Source organism: Ovis canadensis, chromosome 18 (assembly GCF_042477335.2).
Source record: "Ovis canadensis isolate MfBH-ARS-UI-01 breed Bighorn chromosome 18, ARS-UI_OviCan_v2, whole genome shotgun sequence".
In the NCBI taxonomy this organism is placed as follows: domain Eukaryota; kingdom Metazoa; phylum Chordata; class Mammalia; order Artiodactyla; family Bovidae; genus Ovis; species Ovis canadensis.
Window position 1 is genome coordinate 47,327,947 of NC_091262.1, and position 11,224 is coordinate 47,339,170.

The window sequence follows — 11,224 nt, forward strand, 5'->3', positions numbered from 1 at the left end:
TGCTGTGTCTGGTCACTCTACTCCCTGGCCAGTTTGGGCAGGCTCAGTCCCTCACCCCTGGGGGCGAGCCCCTTACTGAGATTGCTTGTCCTCTTCCATGGTACTTTCTTGTTCCAGTACTTTCACATTCACAGTTGCTGGTCTTGGAGGAGAGGGGCCTCTTTGAACACACCCTATCCACGTCTTAAACGGGGCTTCTCTCTCCTATCCCATTCACATGGGCGATCTCTAATAAGATGCTGTCCAGCCTGCATGGGATTTCCCGGGGGACCTCGTCCGCTGGCCTCTGCTAATTCCCGTTAGGCCTGCGAGGACATGAGTATCTCCAAATGTATCTTGCGGGTACTGGCGAGTCATCTGATTTCCTGTGCAGGTGAAGGCGGAGGCTCCCAGGAGCCGCACCTGGAGCACCTGGAGGGGAGGGGCGCGGGGGCGGTGGGGGGCCGGGGCCCCGCCCAGCCTGCCTCGCTGCACTTCCGGCGGGCGCCGCTCGGGGCAGTGTGGAGTCCGGTGCTACCGCCGCGCGCGCGCTCCCCTCTAGGCTCCTGGCCGGAACCCCGGCTCCGGGAACCAGGAAGCGCCCGGCCGCGGGCGCGGGTTGTCGGGATGGCGGGGTCCGGCTGGGGTCCCCCGCGGCTCGACGGCTTCATTCTCACTGAGCGCCTGGGCAGTGGCACGTATGCCACGGTGTACAAGGCCTACGCCAAGGTGGGTGCGGGGCGCCTCGGGGCTTCTGTGCGAGGCAGCAGTTGGGGGCTCGAGAACTTCTGAGGTTCTGGCCCCAGTGCCCGCCAGACGCTAAGCAAGCGGGAAACGGGGCCGGGAAACGGGGAGAGGTTGAGACGGCGTGAGCTAAGGGTGCATGGCCTAGCCTGTGCCAGGTCGACCTTCTGTGGAGGAGGTGCGCGGTGACCGCCACAGATAGGTCTTCAAATATACACCGCTGTTGTGCGGAGAAACGAGTGAAGACCTCGATGGAGCCTCGGCGTTAGTGGCTGAAGAATAGGCTCCAAACAGGGAGGATACCTGTGGGCTGGGAGGAGTCTGGGGCAGGGTTCTAGAAGGCTGGACCCACTTAGGAAGCAGAGTGGGCAGTTTAGAATAGTAAATAACATGCCTTAGCAGGGGCACTCTAGAATACAATGAAAGGGATTGTGAAGCAGAGAGGCTAGTAGGGAAGCCAGGATTCCAGAATCTGGGTGCCTTACTGCCTTGAGAAAGGGCAGCTGGGCAACCTGAATGCTGGTGTGAGTGGGTAGCCCCAGAGAGGAGGAGCAGGGTCAGAGGGGACCAGAGCCTTCTGGCCATGCATGGTTCCTGGTCCTCTCAAGGCAGAGCCCTTGAATATCCTATCCCCACAGAAGGATACTCGGGAGGTGGTAGCCATAAAGTGTGTGGCCAAGAAGAGTCTGAACAAGGCATCGGTGGAAAACCTCCTGACAGAGATTGAGATCCTCAAGGGCATTCAACACCCCCACATTGTACAGCTGAAAGACTTCCAGGTGTGGGCTTGGGATGGGGCGACCACCAAAGGGGGCTGAGAAGGGCCACTCTCTTCAAGCCTCCTCTCTGCCTCTAACTCCAGTGGGACAGTGACAACATCTACCTCATCATGGAGTTCTGCGCAGGAGGTGACCTGTCTCGCTTCATCCACACCCGCAGGATTCTGCCTGAGAAGGTGGCTCGGGTCTTCATGCAGCAGTTGGGTAAAAGCCTCTGACCCCAGCCTGACACCCCTTCTCATGTCTCTGCTCTCCCACCCCACCTCTGCCCCAGGCTTAGAGCTGTGACACTCTTAGCAGTTGCCCGCCATCCCAGCTTGGATTTGTAGGGCCCGCTCTTCGTTTTGCCCATCCCCAGCTTAAGGATGCTGTGAGAGAGATGGAGAGGAGTCCCATCTGTGGGGAGTACAAGCTTCCACATGTGAAACATATTCAGTAACATAAAGACCTCGTGGAACATTCCAAAGACCCAAGTGTTTTGCCAAGAAGAAGAGCAAGGGCCTAAAGGACTGGGGCATCTAGGGAGGCTTCTAGGAGGAGGGGAGACTTGTGAAGGGGTACAAGGGAGGAAGGAGGTCACTCGAGGTGGGGGTCAAGCAAAGTCTTAGTCGGGGGAGCGGAGCCTGGTGCTTGTATGTAAAGCATTTGGTAGGGACTTTGCTGGTGGTTCAGTGGTTAGATCAGACTCTGCGTTCCCAACGCAAGGGGCCCAGATTCAGTTCCTGGTCAGAGAACTAGATCCCACATGCCACAGCTGAGATGTAGCACAGGCAAAAAAAAAAAAAAAAAAGCATTTGGTAGACCAGGCCAGAACTGGGGTTGGGCAGGCAGGCAGGTGCGAGAGGGGAAGGGAGAGAGAGGCTTCTCTGACCTGTCACTCTACACGGTTCCTCCTGCCTAGCCAGTGCCCTGCAGTTCTTACATGAACGGAACATCTCTCACCTGGACCTGAAGCCACAGAACATTCTGCTGAGCTCCCTGGAGAAGCCCCACCTTAAACTGGCAGGTGTGAGTCTGGAACGGAAGGTGTGGAGGTTTTGAGGGTGGGTGTGCAGAGGCCTCCTCCTGCCTGGGCTCGCTCAGCCCTGGTTCTCATGGAGCCCTCTGTTGAGTCATCAGACAGCGACAGGCTGGGATGTCCAGGGACAGGCCCTGTCACCAAAAGGTAGGGCCTTTCTCAGGCTACCGATGCTCGACTCCAGCGATGTGATATCCTGGGTGGGATCAGGGTTCAGAGTGTGACCAGACTTAGTCCTTTATCCATCACCGAACTATGGCTCAGTCTGGGGCAGTGTTGGAAAGTGTGGAGTGGGAAAAGGGGTAGTTTTGGCCCCTGATGAAATTTGGAGGAGAACTGACTTGAAGCTGGAGGCCAGAGAGGTCCACTGAGCTGAGTAGGACAGTGAGGGAGAGGTCAACCCCTAGTGAGCCCTTACCCTCGTTGCTGGTGTGATCAGGGTGGGCTTCCTGGGAAAAGGTGTGCAGGGGGCTGTGCAGGATGGGGAGAATATATGCCCTCAAAGAGGTAGAAGGGTTTGTAGTGAGAGAAACGACATGAGCAAAGTAGGGAAGTGGGGTTAATCCTGGTGAGTCTAGAGGGTGGGGAGGAGCTCTGCCCTGGAGCCCAGGGGGAGTCTGTAAAGCAGGAGCAGAAACTGAGCCTGCTGCCTGGCCTCTTGCCTGCAGACTTTGGCTTTGCACAGCACATGTCCCCCCGGGATGAGAAGCATGTGCTTCGTGGCTCCCCCCTCTACATGGCTCCCGAGATGGTGTGTCAGCGGCAGTACGATGCCCGTGTAGACCTCTGGTCTGTGGGGGTCATCCTGTATGGTGAGAGCTCTGTCCCCTGCCCCCCACTGTCAGAGCAGCCTCAGTCAGAGCATCACTGGGCCACTCCTGAAGGGTTTTAATGAGAACACTGACCTCCTGGTCTGGCGCCCTTCTCCAGGAGTGGGCCAGGCCCAGCTTGACCCTATCCCCTCCCAGCCTGCCCTCTGCCTCCCTTCCACAGAAGCCCTCTTCGGGCAGCCCCCCTTTGCCTCCAGGTCGTTCTCAGAGCTGGAAGAGAAGATCCGGAGCAACCGGGTTATTGAGGTAGGTCTAGCAGGGCCTTCGAAACTGTGAGGGGCAGCGGGAGTCAGGGCCCTGAGGTGGCAGAGCTCACTGACACCTGCACAGACTAGGGTGTGGGCTCCAGGCCACCACTGTGGAGCTGGGCACGCTCTAGCCTGAAAGTTGGCTCCATTCAGTCCCGGGAACCCAGATCAACCATAGTGAGGAGTAAGAGGCGTGCCCTACAGCCTGTTATAGGTTCCCCATGGGGAGAAGGGCTTCCCAGGTGGCATAAAGAATCTGCCTGCCAATGCAGGAGACACAGGAGATGCGTGTTCATCCCTGTGTTGGGAAGATCCCCTGGAGGAGGAAATGGCAACCCACTCCCAGTATTCTTGCCTGGAGAATCCCATGGACAGAGGAGCCTGGCAGGCTACAGTCCATAGGATCACAAAGACAGGAGCCTGGGGACGAGGCTTGGCTCTCACTGGCTGTCGCACTCTGACCTGTCACTCTTCCTCCTTGTCTCATATTCTCCATCTGTCAGATGTGTGTCTTGGGGGCCCCCCAGGGCAGGGTGGTCCTGACAGGCCCTGGGGGCTGGGGGCCAGAGTGCCAGAGCCCAGTGTAATCTGTTCCACCCCTACCCCTGCAGCTCCCCCTGCGGCCCCAACTCTCCCAGGACTGCCGAGATCTGCTGCAGCGGCTCCTGGAGCGGGACCCCAGCCGCCGCATCTCCTTCCAGGACTTCTTCGCCCACCCTTGGGTAGACCTGGAGCACATGCCCAGTGGGGAGAGCCTGGCACGAGCAGTGAGCAGCCAGTGGAGACGGGTGGGCTGAGGGCAGGTGGGGGGTTTCATCGACCCCTTTCATTGGTGACCAGGTGACCTGCCCAGCAGGAGGCAGAGGGTGGGCTCAGGGTATGGATGACCCCTCGCAGTGAGTGTTATTGGCATGACTCCCAATCTACCCTCCCGCAGACCGCCCTGGTGGTGCAGGCTGTGAAGAAGGACCAGGAGGGGGACGCTGCGGCCGCCTTGTCTCTCTACTGCAAGGCCCTGGACTTCTTTGTGCCCGCCCTGCACTGTGAGTGCCAGGCAGGTGTGGCAGGGTGGGGTCAGCCACAGCCACGGTGGCTGGCTTCCAGAAGCAGCTCCCCTTCCAGAATTTTGTGGGAGACAAGACAGTGGGGAAATCTGGAATTCAGTGCTTTGTGGGATTCCAGAGGGGTTGGTGTGAGGCAGAGGTCTCCTCGCTTCAGAGGCCTCATTTAAACCCCCCACTTTCTGCAGACGAAGTGGACGCCCAGCGGAAGGAGGCAATTAAGGCGAAGGTGATCAGAGTCCCCTGAGGACATGGGGAAGGGTCCCAGGGCCTCTGAGGGTTGGCTCTCCTAGAGGAACCTCCCTCCCTGGGAAGGGGTTCAGGCCGGCCCCAGTTGGCCCCTGACGTTGAAGTTTGGGGCAATCACTGAGGACCCAGAGGGTGAACCTGGAGCTGGGTGCTGGCGAGGGAAGCAGTGGGGGACAGCCCTTCCTCAGCCCCTTGCCCTCCAGCAGGTAGGGCAGTATGTGTCCCGGGCTGAGGAGCTCAAGGCCATCGTCTCCTCCTCCAATCGGGCCCTGCTGAGGCAGGGGACCTCTGCCCGAGACCTGCTCAGAGGTAGGCCCTGACCACCAGTTCCCCAGCCACTTCCCTCCAGCCCAAGGGGGAGGGAGGTGGAGGTAGGCGTCCTGAGGTGAGAAAGCAGACGGCTCCTCTCACAGTGCTCACAGTGCGCCTTTGCCCCTCATCCCAGAGATGGCCCGGGACAAGCCGCGCCTCCTGGCTGCCCTAGAAATGGCTTCGGCCGCCATGGCCAAGGTTTGGAGCTGCTGGGAGGGGTCTGGGTGGGGCAGGAGGAATCCAGGTCACGCCCCTAGACGACCTAGTGTCCACGTGGCTGCAGGAGGAAGAGGCTGGCGGGGAGCAGGACGCGCTGGCCCTGTACCAGCACAGTCTGGGGGAGCTGCTGCTGCTGCTGGCAGGTACGGCCCCAACCCCACCCTCCCCACCAGCCCCAGCCACCCCGCCCTCACCACGTGCCCTCCCTCTCTCTGCAGCGGAGCCCCCAGGCCGGAGGCGGGAGCTGCTTCACACTGAGGTGCCCACTGGGGTTGGGAGGGTCGGTGGGGGGGTGGGGTTCCTCGTCCCCATTTGCCCTGCTTCCATGTGTGGGGACCTCCTTGGGTTCCCTCAAGGTGCCCCAGGTCTCGGAGTCAAACCTCATAGACTTGCTAAGTTGGTGACTCCTGTGCACGTCATCAGGGCTTGGGTGCTGGGGTCAGGGCAGAGGGACAGGCGGGGTCCCTCTGGGACCCTGAGCAGCAGTCAGGAGGCTTCCTGGAGGAAGGCGCAGAGAAGGACTCAGGCAAGTTGTTCTGATGAGGCAGAGGATCCCAGGGAGCATTAGGAGTGAGAAGGAGCTTGACTTGAAGGCCTCTCCTCACCCCACATCCCTGGACATGTCTTCCCTTGGCAGGTTCAGAATCTCATGGCTCGGGCTGAATACCTGAAGGAGCAGGTCAAGGTGGGCCTGTGGGGACCCACCCAGGGGCGAAGCTGTGTGCGTTCTGTTCCGCTCTGCCTGTGGCTAGCTATCCCCTGCCCCCTGCACTGTGTCTCCCTCTCGTTACTGTCTGAAGGCATCTCCATCACAGTCTGTCCTTTACGTTCTGCAGATGAAAGAGGCTCACTGGGAGGCCGAGACCCTGGACAAAGAGGGGCTGTCGGAGTCTGTTCGTAGCTGTGAGTCCTGCCCTGGGGTCTGACTCTTCACTTGAGGAGGGATGAAGACTGGGGCAGCCCTAGATTCTGCCTCTTTTGCCGGAGACCCAAGACTGACGCTCTCCACTTCCCCTCCACAGCTTGTACTCTGCAGTGACCCTGAAGGATGATCAGACAGATCACTGGGAACTGGGGATGCACCCCAGCTGGCCCCCAGAATTCTGTGGCCCTCAGCAACACTAAGGAGCAGGCTTCCTGGATGGGCAATTCTGGGACCCCCCACCCGCCCGCATACCACAGGATCCCCAGCACCTCTTGGGAGACTCCTGACTCCCTAGAGAGTCTAAGAGCCCATAGTGTGTGCCGGGAGCACTGGGCCTTGGCCTGGGGTGGGCAGAACTCTGGGAGAAGTGTGTTTCTGTCACGTGACTTATTGTTTGGTGGTTGCTGGGCACTGAGCCTGTTGATTTCTGGTTTTACTCTGAGGTGACGGCCCTGCAGGGCACTCCTGCTCTTTTCACTCCCTGCCAGCAGGCAGCTGTGCCCACCTCTGTCTTTCCTGGGAGCCTCACCTCCCTCTGTGCACGGGAACAGGGCTTCCAAGACCCCTCAGGGACCACCCATCCCACCATATGCACTCAGCCCTGCAGAGCTCAACCAGTCTTCCTGGGAGCTGACCCCGGCCTACCCTCTCGATATTTTAAGATTATCCTTCATGCATGAAAATAATATCTTTGGTAGAAATGGGGCAAATTTGAGAAACCCATGCCTTGTTCTTGCCCTGGTCTGGGGGGCATAAGGGGATGGGTCCTCAATCCTCATCCCTCCCACCTTCATCCCTCTGAGGAATGCCTATACTGACTGCAGAGCTGGTCCAGGCCTGGGATGGGGAGGCATGCGGGCTCCGGGGGAACCAGTGATCCAGGGACCTGATCCTGGGTCTGACACGGCTGCTCCACCTGTGTGTGACCCCAGGCAAGCTCCCTCCCCTTTCCTGGGCTGGGTTCTCCCCGTCTCTCCAGTGGCACTATTACTCTCTCCTCAAGCCCCTATGTGGGCTTCCAGGAGAACAAAGTGTCTTTAACCTGGAACGAATATGTCTACCTGGAGTTATTTAGCCTTTTCTTTTCTAAACAATCAGAGAGGGTGTTAGTGATTTCTAATCCTTCTGTCCTTAAATGCCTCCTTGGGGCAAGAGTTGTCTGCCTTCCATATAGGAGACTGGGTGTAAAGAATATAATTCATTGTTTTTCTATTAAATTATTTTCTGAATTTGTTCTTCTCTTCTTGCCCTGGGAAAAACAGGAGAGAGAGCCCCAGCTCACAGGCTGGGGCTAGAGGGGCTCCAGGAAAAGCTGGGTGGAATGCGGGAGGCTGGGGGAGGTCACAGGGTCAGGGAAGTGAAAGCCTCATCTGCTCCCTGCCCTCAGCCCCCGGGGTTCCAGCTCTCCCGCCTGCCAGGCCTCCTACCGCCCAGGAGAGCAATAGGGAGCTGCAAGCACAGGCCTCAGAGCCCAGGGAAGGCCCTTCCTGTCTGCACGGGGAGGATGGCCCGGTGGCAGGTGTGATTCTGTTGAACATCTGTGCTGCATGCTCTTCGTCCTAGAGAGGACCCGGTGCCTACACCGTGTCTCCCCCTGTGCCAGTGAGCCGGATTAGGGAAAGGGCATCCTCTAGGGTCTCATGCTCAGCTCCCCAGGGCCCCCCAAGTTGGGGCTGTTTCCAGCAGCCCTCTGCCCACCTTCTGGTGGGAGGAGCATCTTTGGGGACCTAGGGAGACTGAGCTCGCCCCCTTGGGCAGCCACCAAGGCCCGAGTTCCTTCGCTGGTCAGCCTTCCATGCAGACCTTAAAGGGCTAACTTCTCCAGAAGCCTGACCGTTGGGTGGCAGTGTGGAGCGGTGACCCGGAAGGCAGGAAGCAGAGCTAAAATCCTGGCCTTGCTCTGTGGCTCTGAAGTTTGAGACCCACTGAGTAGCTTGTTTCTCAGTAAAATGAGGATGAAGGTAAATGCCCCATGGGAACCTGTGAGCCTGGCACACAGAATTCAAAACTTATTTTCAGAGGAATGCATTCAGATTATTTCTGGGAGTGGGCTAGACAGAAAGCCCTCTGAGTAAAATGAGAAGGAAGGAGGAGAATGAATGGATCCAGTTGGGTGGATAAATTGAGAGAAATGGATGGGAGGGAGAATGGGAATGAGGAAGGATGGGGTTTGTGAAAGACTAATCGCTTGGCCCCGGAGGCCCCAGTTTCTATTTGTGATGTCTGCATTGGCGGTCTGAGGACAGGGGCCCGATAGCATTCTGCATGTGACTGTGGCAGGGGGTGGGCCCCTGTGAGGGCACTGGGTATAGGAAAGACCTGCAGCCGGAGGCTGGTGGAGGAGGCCCTGGGGAAGGGCCCTCCCTGGGTGAGACGTTTATGTGTCTAAGCCACCTGCCAAGGAGGGAGGCAGCCCAGCCAGAGGAGTTGGGGCTCCCCAGGGCTTTCTTTAAATGACAGAGGCCTGTGGGAAATAATGCTAATCTTTTTTAATAAGTCTTTTTCCTAGGAGCGAGAGTTTCCGTCTCTCACCTTTAACACTTTGAGAGTGCCCAAGACAGGGCAGGCCACCTCTCCCTCCCAGCCTCTGGGTGCTCACCCTGCCCGGTCCTCTCACCTCCACCAAGTCCCCCCAGCCCAGCCAGCACTGGGCCCTCTGTCTCCCAAGGGGCCAGCACTGGGCCCTCTGTCTCCCAAGGGGCCAGCCCTGGGAGAAGCAGATGGGCCTCTGGAGCAGGTTAAGGGACCCAGGCGTCTCTGCCCAGCCTGCCTGACCAACTGGGGTGAGGGACACAGAACCTTGGTTCCTGAGGGACTTCGTCTAGAAGGGCCGTTGTCCTCAGAGGCCAGCTGCCATCCAGGCCCTCCCTGAGAGGGAGATGGCCCAACCCGGAGGCTGGGGTGTGAAAGAAGGGGCCACTGCACTTTCCCCAGAGTAACTCACACCCACCCCCGCCACACACACACAGATACTAACAGGGCACGGGCCACAGACACCTACAAAAACACACCCATGCACACCCCACATAGACTTGCAGTCATGATCGAACAGACAGGCGCGGTTCTTGTTGATTCCCAGACCCAGTGAGCCTCACACGGATTCTGGGAACAGTAATGTCTGGCAGGCACCGGGTGGGAGGCAGGGCAGCAGGCTCCGTGGTTCCCTCGCGCTCCCCTCATGTGTGGCTCCCCATCCCCAACCCAGCCTCGGGAGTCAGCTGGGTCAGTAGGCACTGCCAGCAGCTCGGGCTCAGCAAATGGACATCCCCCAGATGTCCCGTTGCCTGCCCCTGCCAGGGCCTCCAGTGGTGGAGGAGGGACCATATGGCCACTGGGGGAAGGGAAAGAGCCTCTCAACTCCAAACCCATCACCACCCTTTCCAGCTCCTCCCTGGAGATCCACTGGCCTCCAGAAAGTCACTTCTCTCTGTACCCCTCCTCCTTCTGGGAACCAGGCCTGGGCTGTCTGCAGGGGTGAAGGCAGAAGGGGACTTGAGCCCAGCAGGGGCCAGGAGTCGCCACTTATCTCCCTGAAGTCCTGTTTCTAGAGCCAGAGAGCCTGAGGGTGGGGGTGAGAGGGAGCAGGCCAGCCAGCTCTGCTGTCTTCCTCCTGAAAGTGACAGGAGTTGGAGGGGCTGTCTTATCACCTGTCAACATGTACTGTACCCTCAGACTGCCTGCAGGGTGAGAAGGAAGAAAGGAGAGAACAGGAGGGAGGGGCCGGGAGAAGAAAGATAACCTTTTCTAAACTATGGTGCGCTAATGGTGGGACTTGCATCGGTCTCGAAAGTTTTGGTGGTAAGTGGCTTTGTGGCCCTAACATCACACCGGGAGGGTGGACTAATCAAGAAGGTGATGGTCTAAGTGGAGGTAGAAGCAGGATGGGAGGAGAGTGGCAGTCTAGTGGTGGACTGTGGGGCTGAGGGCTGAGAGTGCGGCAGATGCAGGGGGGACTCCAGCTAGGCTAGGTCAGCATCACGTTGAGGGTGTAGGTGTTGGGTGGGTGTCAGCCAGGAAGGAGACCGAGGGTTGGAGATACAGATGAGAGGGCCATGGGCTGACAGGGAAGCCCAGAGAGCAGGGGAAGGAAGAGTGAGGCGGGGAGGTGAGCAGAGCCTGTGCACCCCTCAGCCCGCCCTCCTTGCCCATCTCTGCCTGAGCCCCAAAGCCTTCACTGCCCCCTCCACCTTGATTCCAGGGACAGGCAGACAGGTCAGGGCCCCTCAAGGTTCTCAGGCTGTGAGCAAGGAGCCAGAGTGGGGGCTTGGCCCCCTCCCACTCCCTAACCACAGGCCCCAGCCAGCCCATTTTGTGAGGGTTCAGTGAATGTTCACCCCCTGGCCTCCCCATGGCCTGCATCCCTGCTCTTTCGCTTTTGGTCCTGCAAACCACTGAGGGGAAAGGGTCTGTCCAGTCCCATTAGGCAGAAGGCCCCTGGAGGGCGGAGTGCTGACGTGGGCCTTGCTGCTGATGCTGCCGGGGTGGCCCATGCCCCACCCCCCACAACCTGGGGCCAGAACTTGGTCTCCTCCAGCTCCAGGAAGGTCAGGAGGGGTTTTGGTCCCATGATCACGCTTGGGGGCAGCCCAGGCCCCTTTTCCTGTGGTGTTCAAGAGAGAAGACCCAGCGTGACAGCTGAGCATCACTGCCCAGATCCTGGGCCTGTGTCCCTCCCTGCCCCCACCATCCTAACTCACTGTCCTCTCATTCTCTCCCACCTCTCCCTCCCCACATTACCTACTGCACAGGTTTTATGTTTCTTGCTCTTATTTTACAAAGGAGCCTAATGGAAGCTTTGCCCTTGAAACCAAACCCTGAGATGGCTCTTCTGCCTGTAAATCTTGGCTGGCTTTTCTACAG

At 58.8% G+C, this 11,224-nt stretch overlaps 1 protein-coding gene across 5 annotated transcripts; it reads left to right on the forward strand.

Annotated features, from left to right (window-relative positions):
- Window positions 1–476: 476 nt before the first annotated feature.
- On the forward strand, window positions 477–7,593 carry ULK3 (unc-51 like kinase 3). Of its 5 annotated transcripts, none has more exons than XR_011250463.1 (16): window positions 477–708; window positions 1,362–1,502; window positions 1,586–1,706; window positions 2,404–2,508; window positions 3,189–3,332; window positions 3,514–3,596; window positions 4,210–4,365; window positions 4,536–4,641; window positions 4,848–4,888; window positions 5,115–5,217; window positions 5,322–5,418; window positions 5,504–5,582; window positions 5,658–5,698; window positions 6,077–6,124; window positions 6,276–6,342; window positions 6,462–7,593. XR_011250463.1 is itself a non-coding variant. In XM_069560184.1 (16 exons), the coding sequence occupies exons 1-16, from the start codon at window positions 607–609 to the stop codon at window positions 6,476–6,478; spliced, it is 1,455 nt and encodes a 484-aa protein (XP_069416285.1). In that variant the 5' UTR covers window positions 477–606; the 3' UTR covers window positions 6,479–7,593. The 5 variants fall into 5 exon arrangements, 4 of the variants coding, with proteins under 4 accessions (XP_069416285.1, XP_069416286.1, XP_069416287.1 ...); XM_069560184.1 differs by having other exon boundaries at window positions 5,354–5,418; window positions 6,077–6,160; XM_069560185.1 differs by having other exon boundaries at window positions 5,354–5,418.
- The last annotated feature ends 3,631 nt before the right edge of the window (window positions 7,594–11,224 follow it).

Bases quoted from the DNA above. Each gene is read 5' to 3' on its own strand.
- ULK3 (XM_069560184.1), top strand. From the start codon at position 607: ATGGCGGGGTCCGGCTGGGGTCCCCCGCGGCTCGACGGCTTCATTCTC. The intron at 5,583-5,657 runs GTACGGCCCCAA...CTCTCTCTGCAG, and splicing joins GCTGCTGCTGCTGCTGGCAG to CGGAGCCCCCAGGCCGGAGG. The intron at 6,161-6,275 runs GTGCGTTCTGTT...TACGTTCTGCAG, and splicing joins CCACCCAGGGGCGAAGCTGT to ATGAAAGAGGCTCACTGGGA.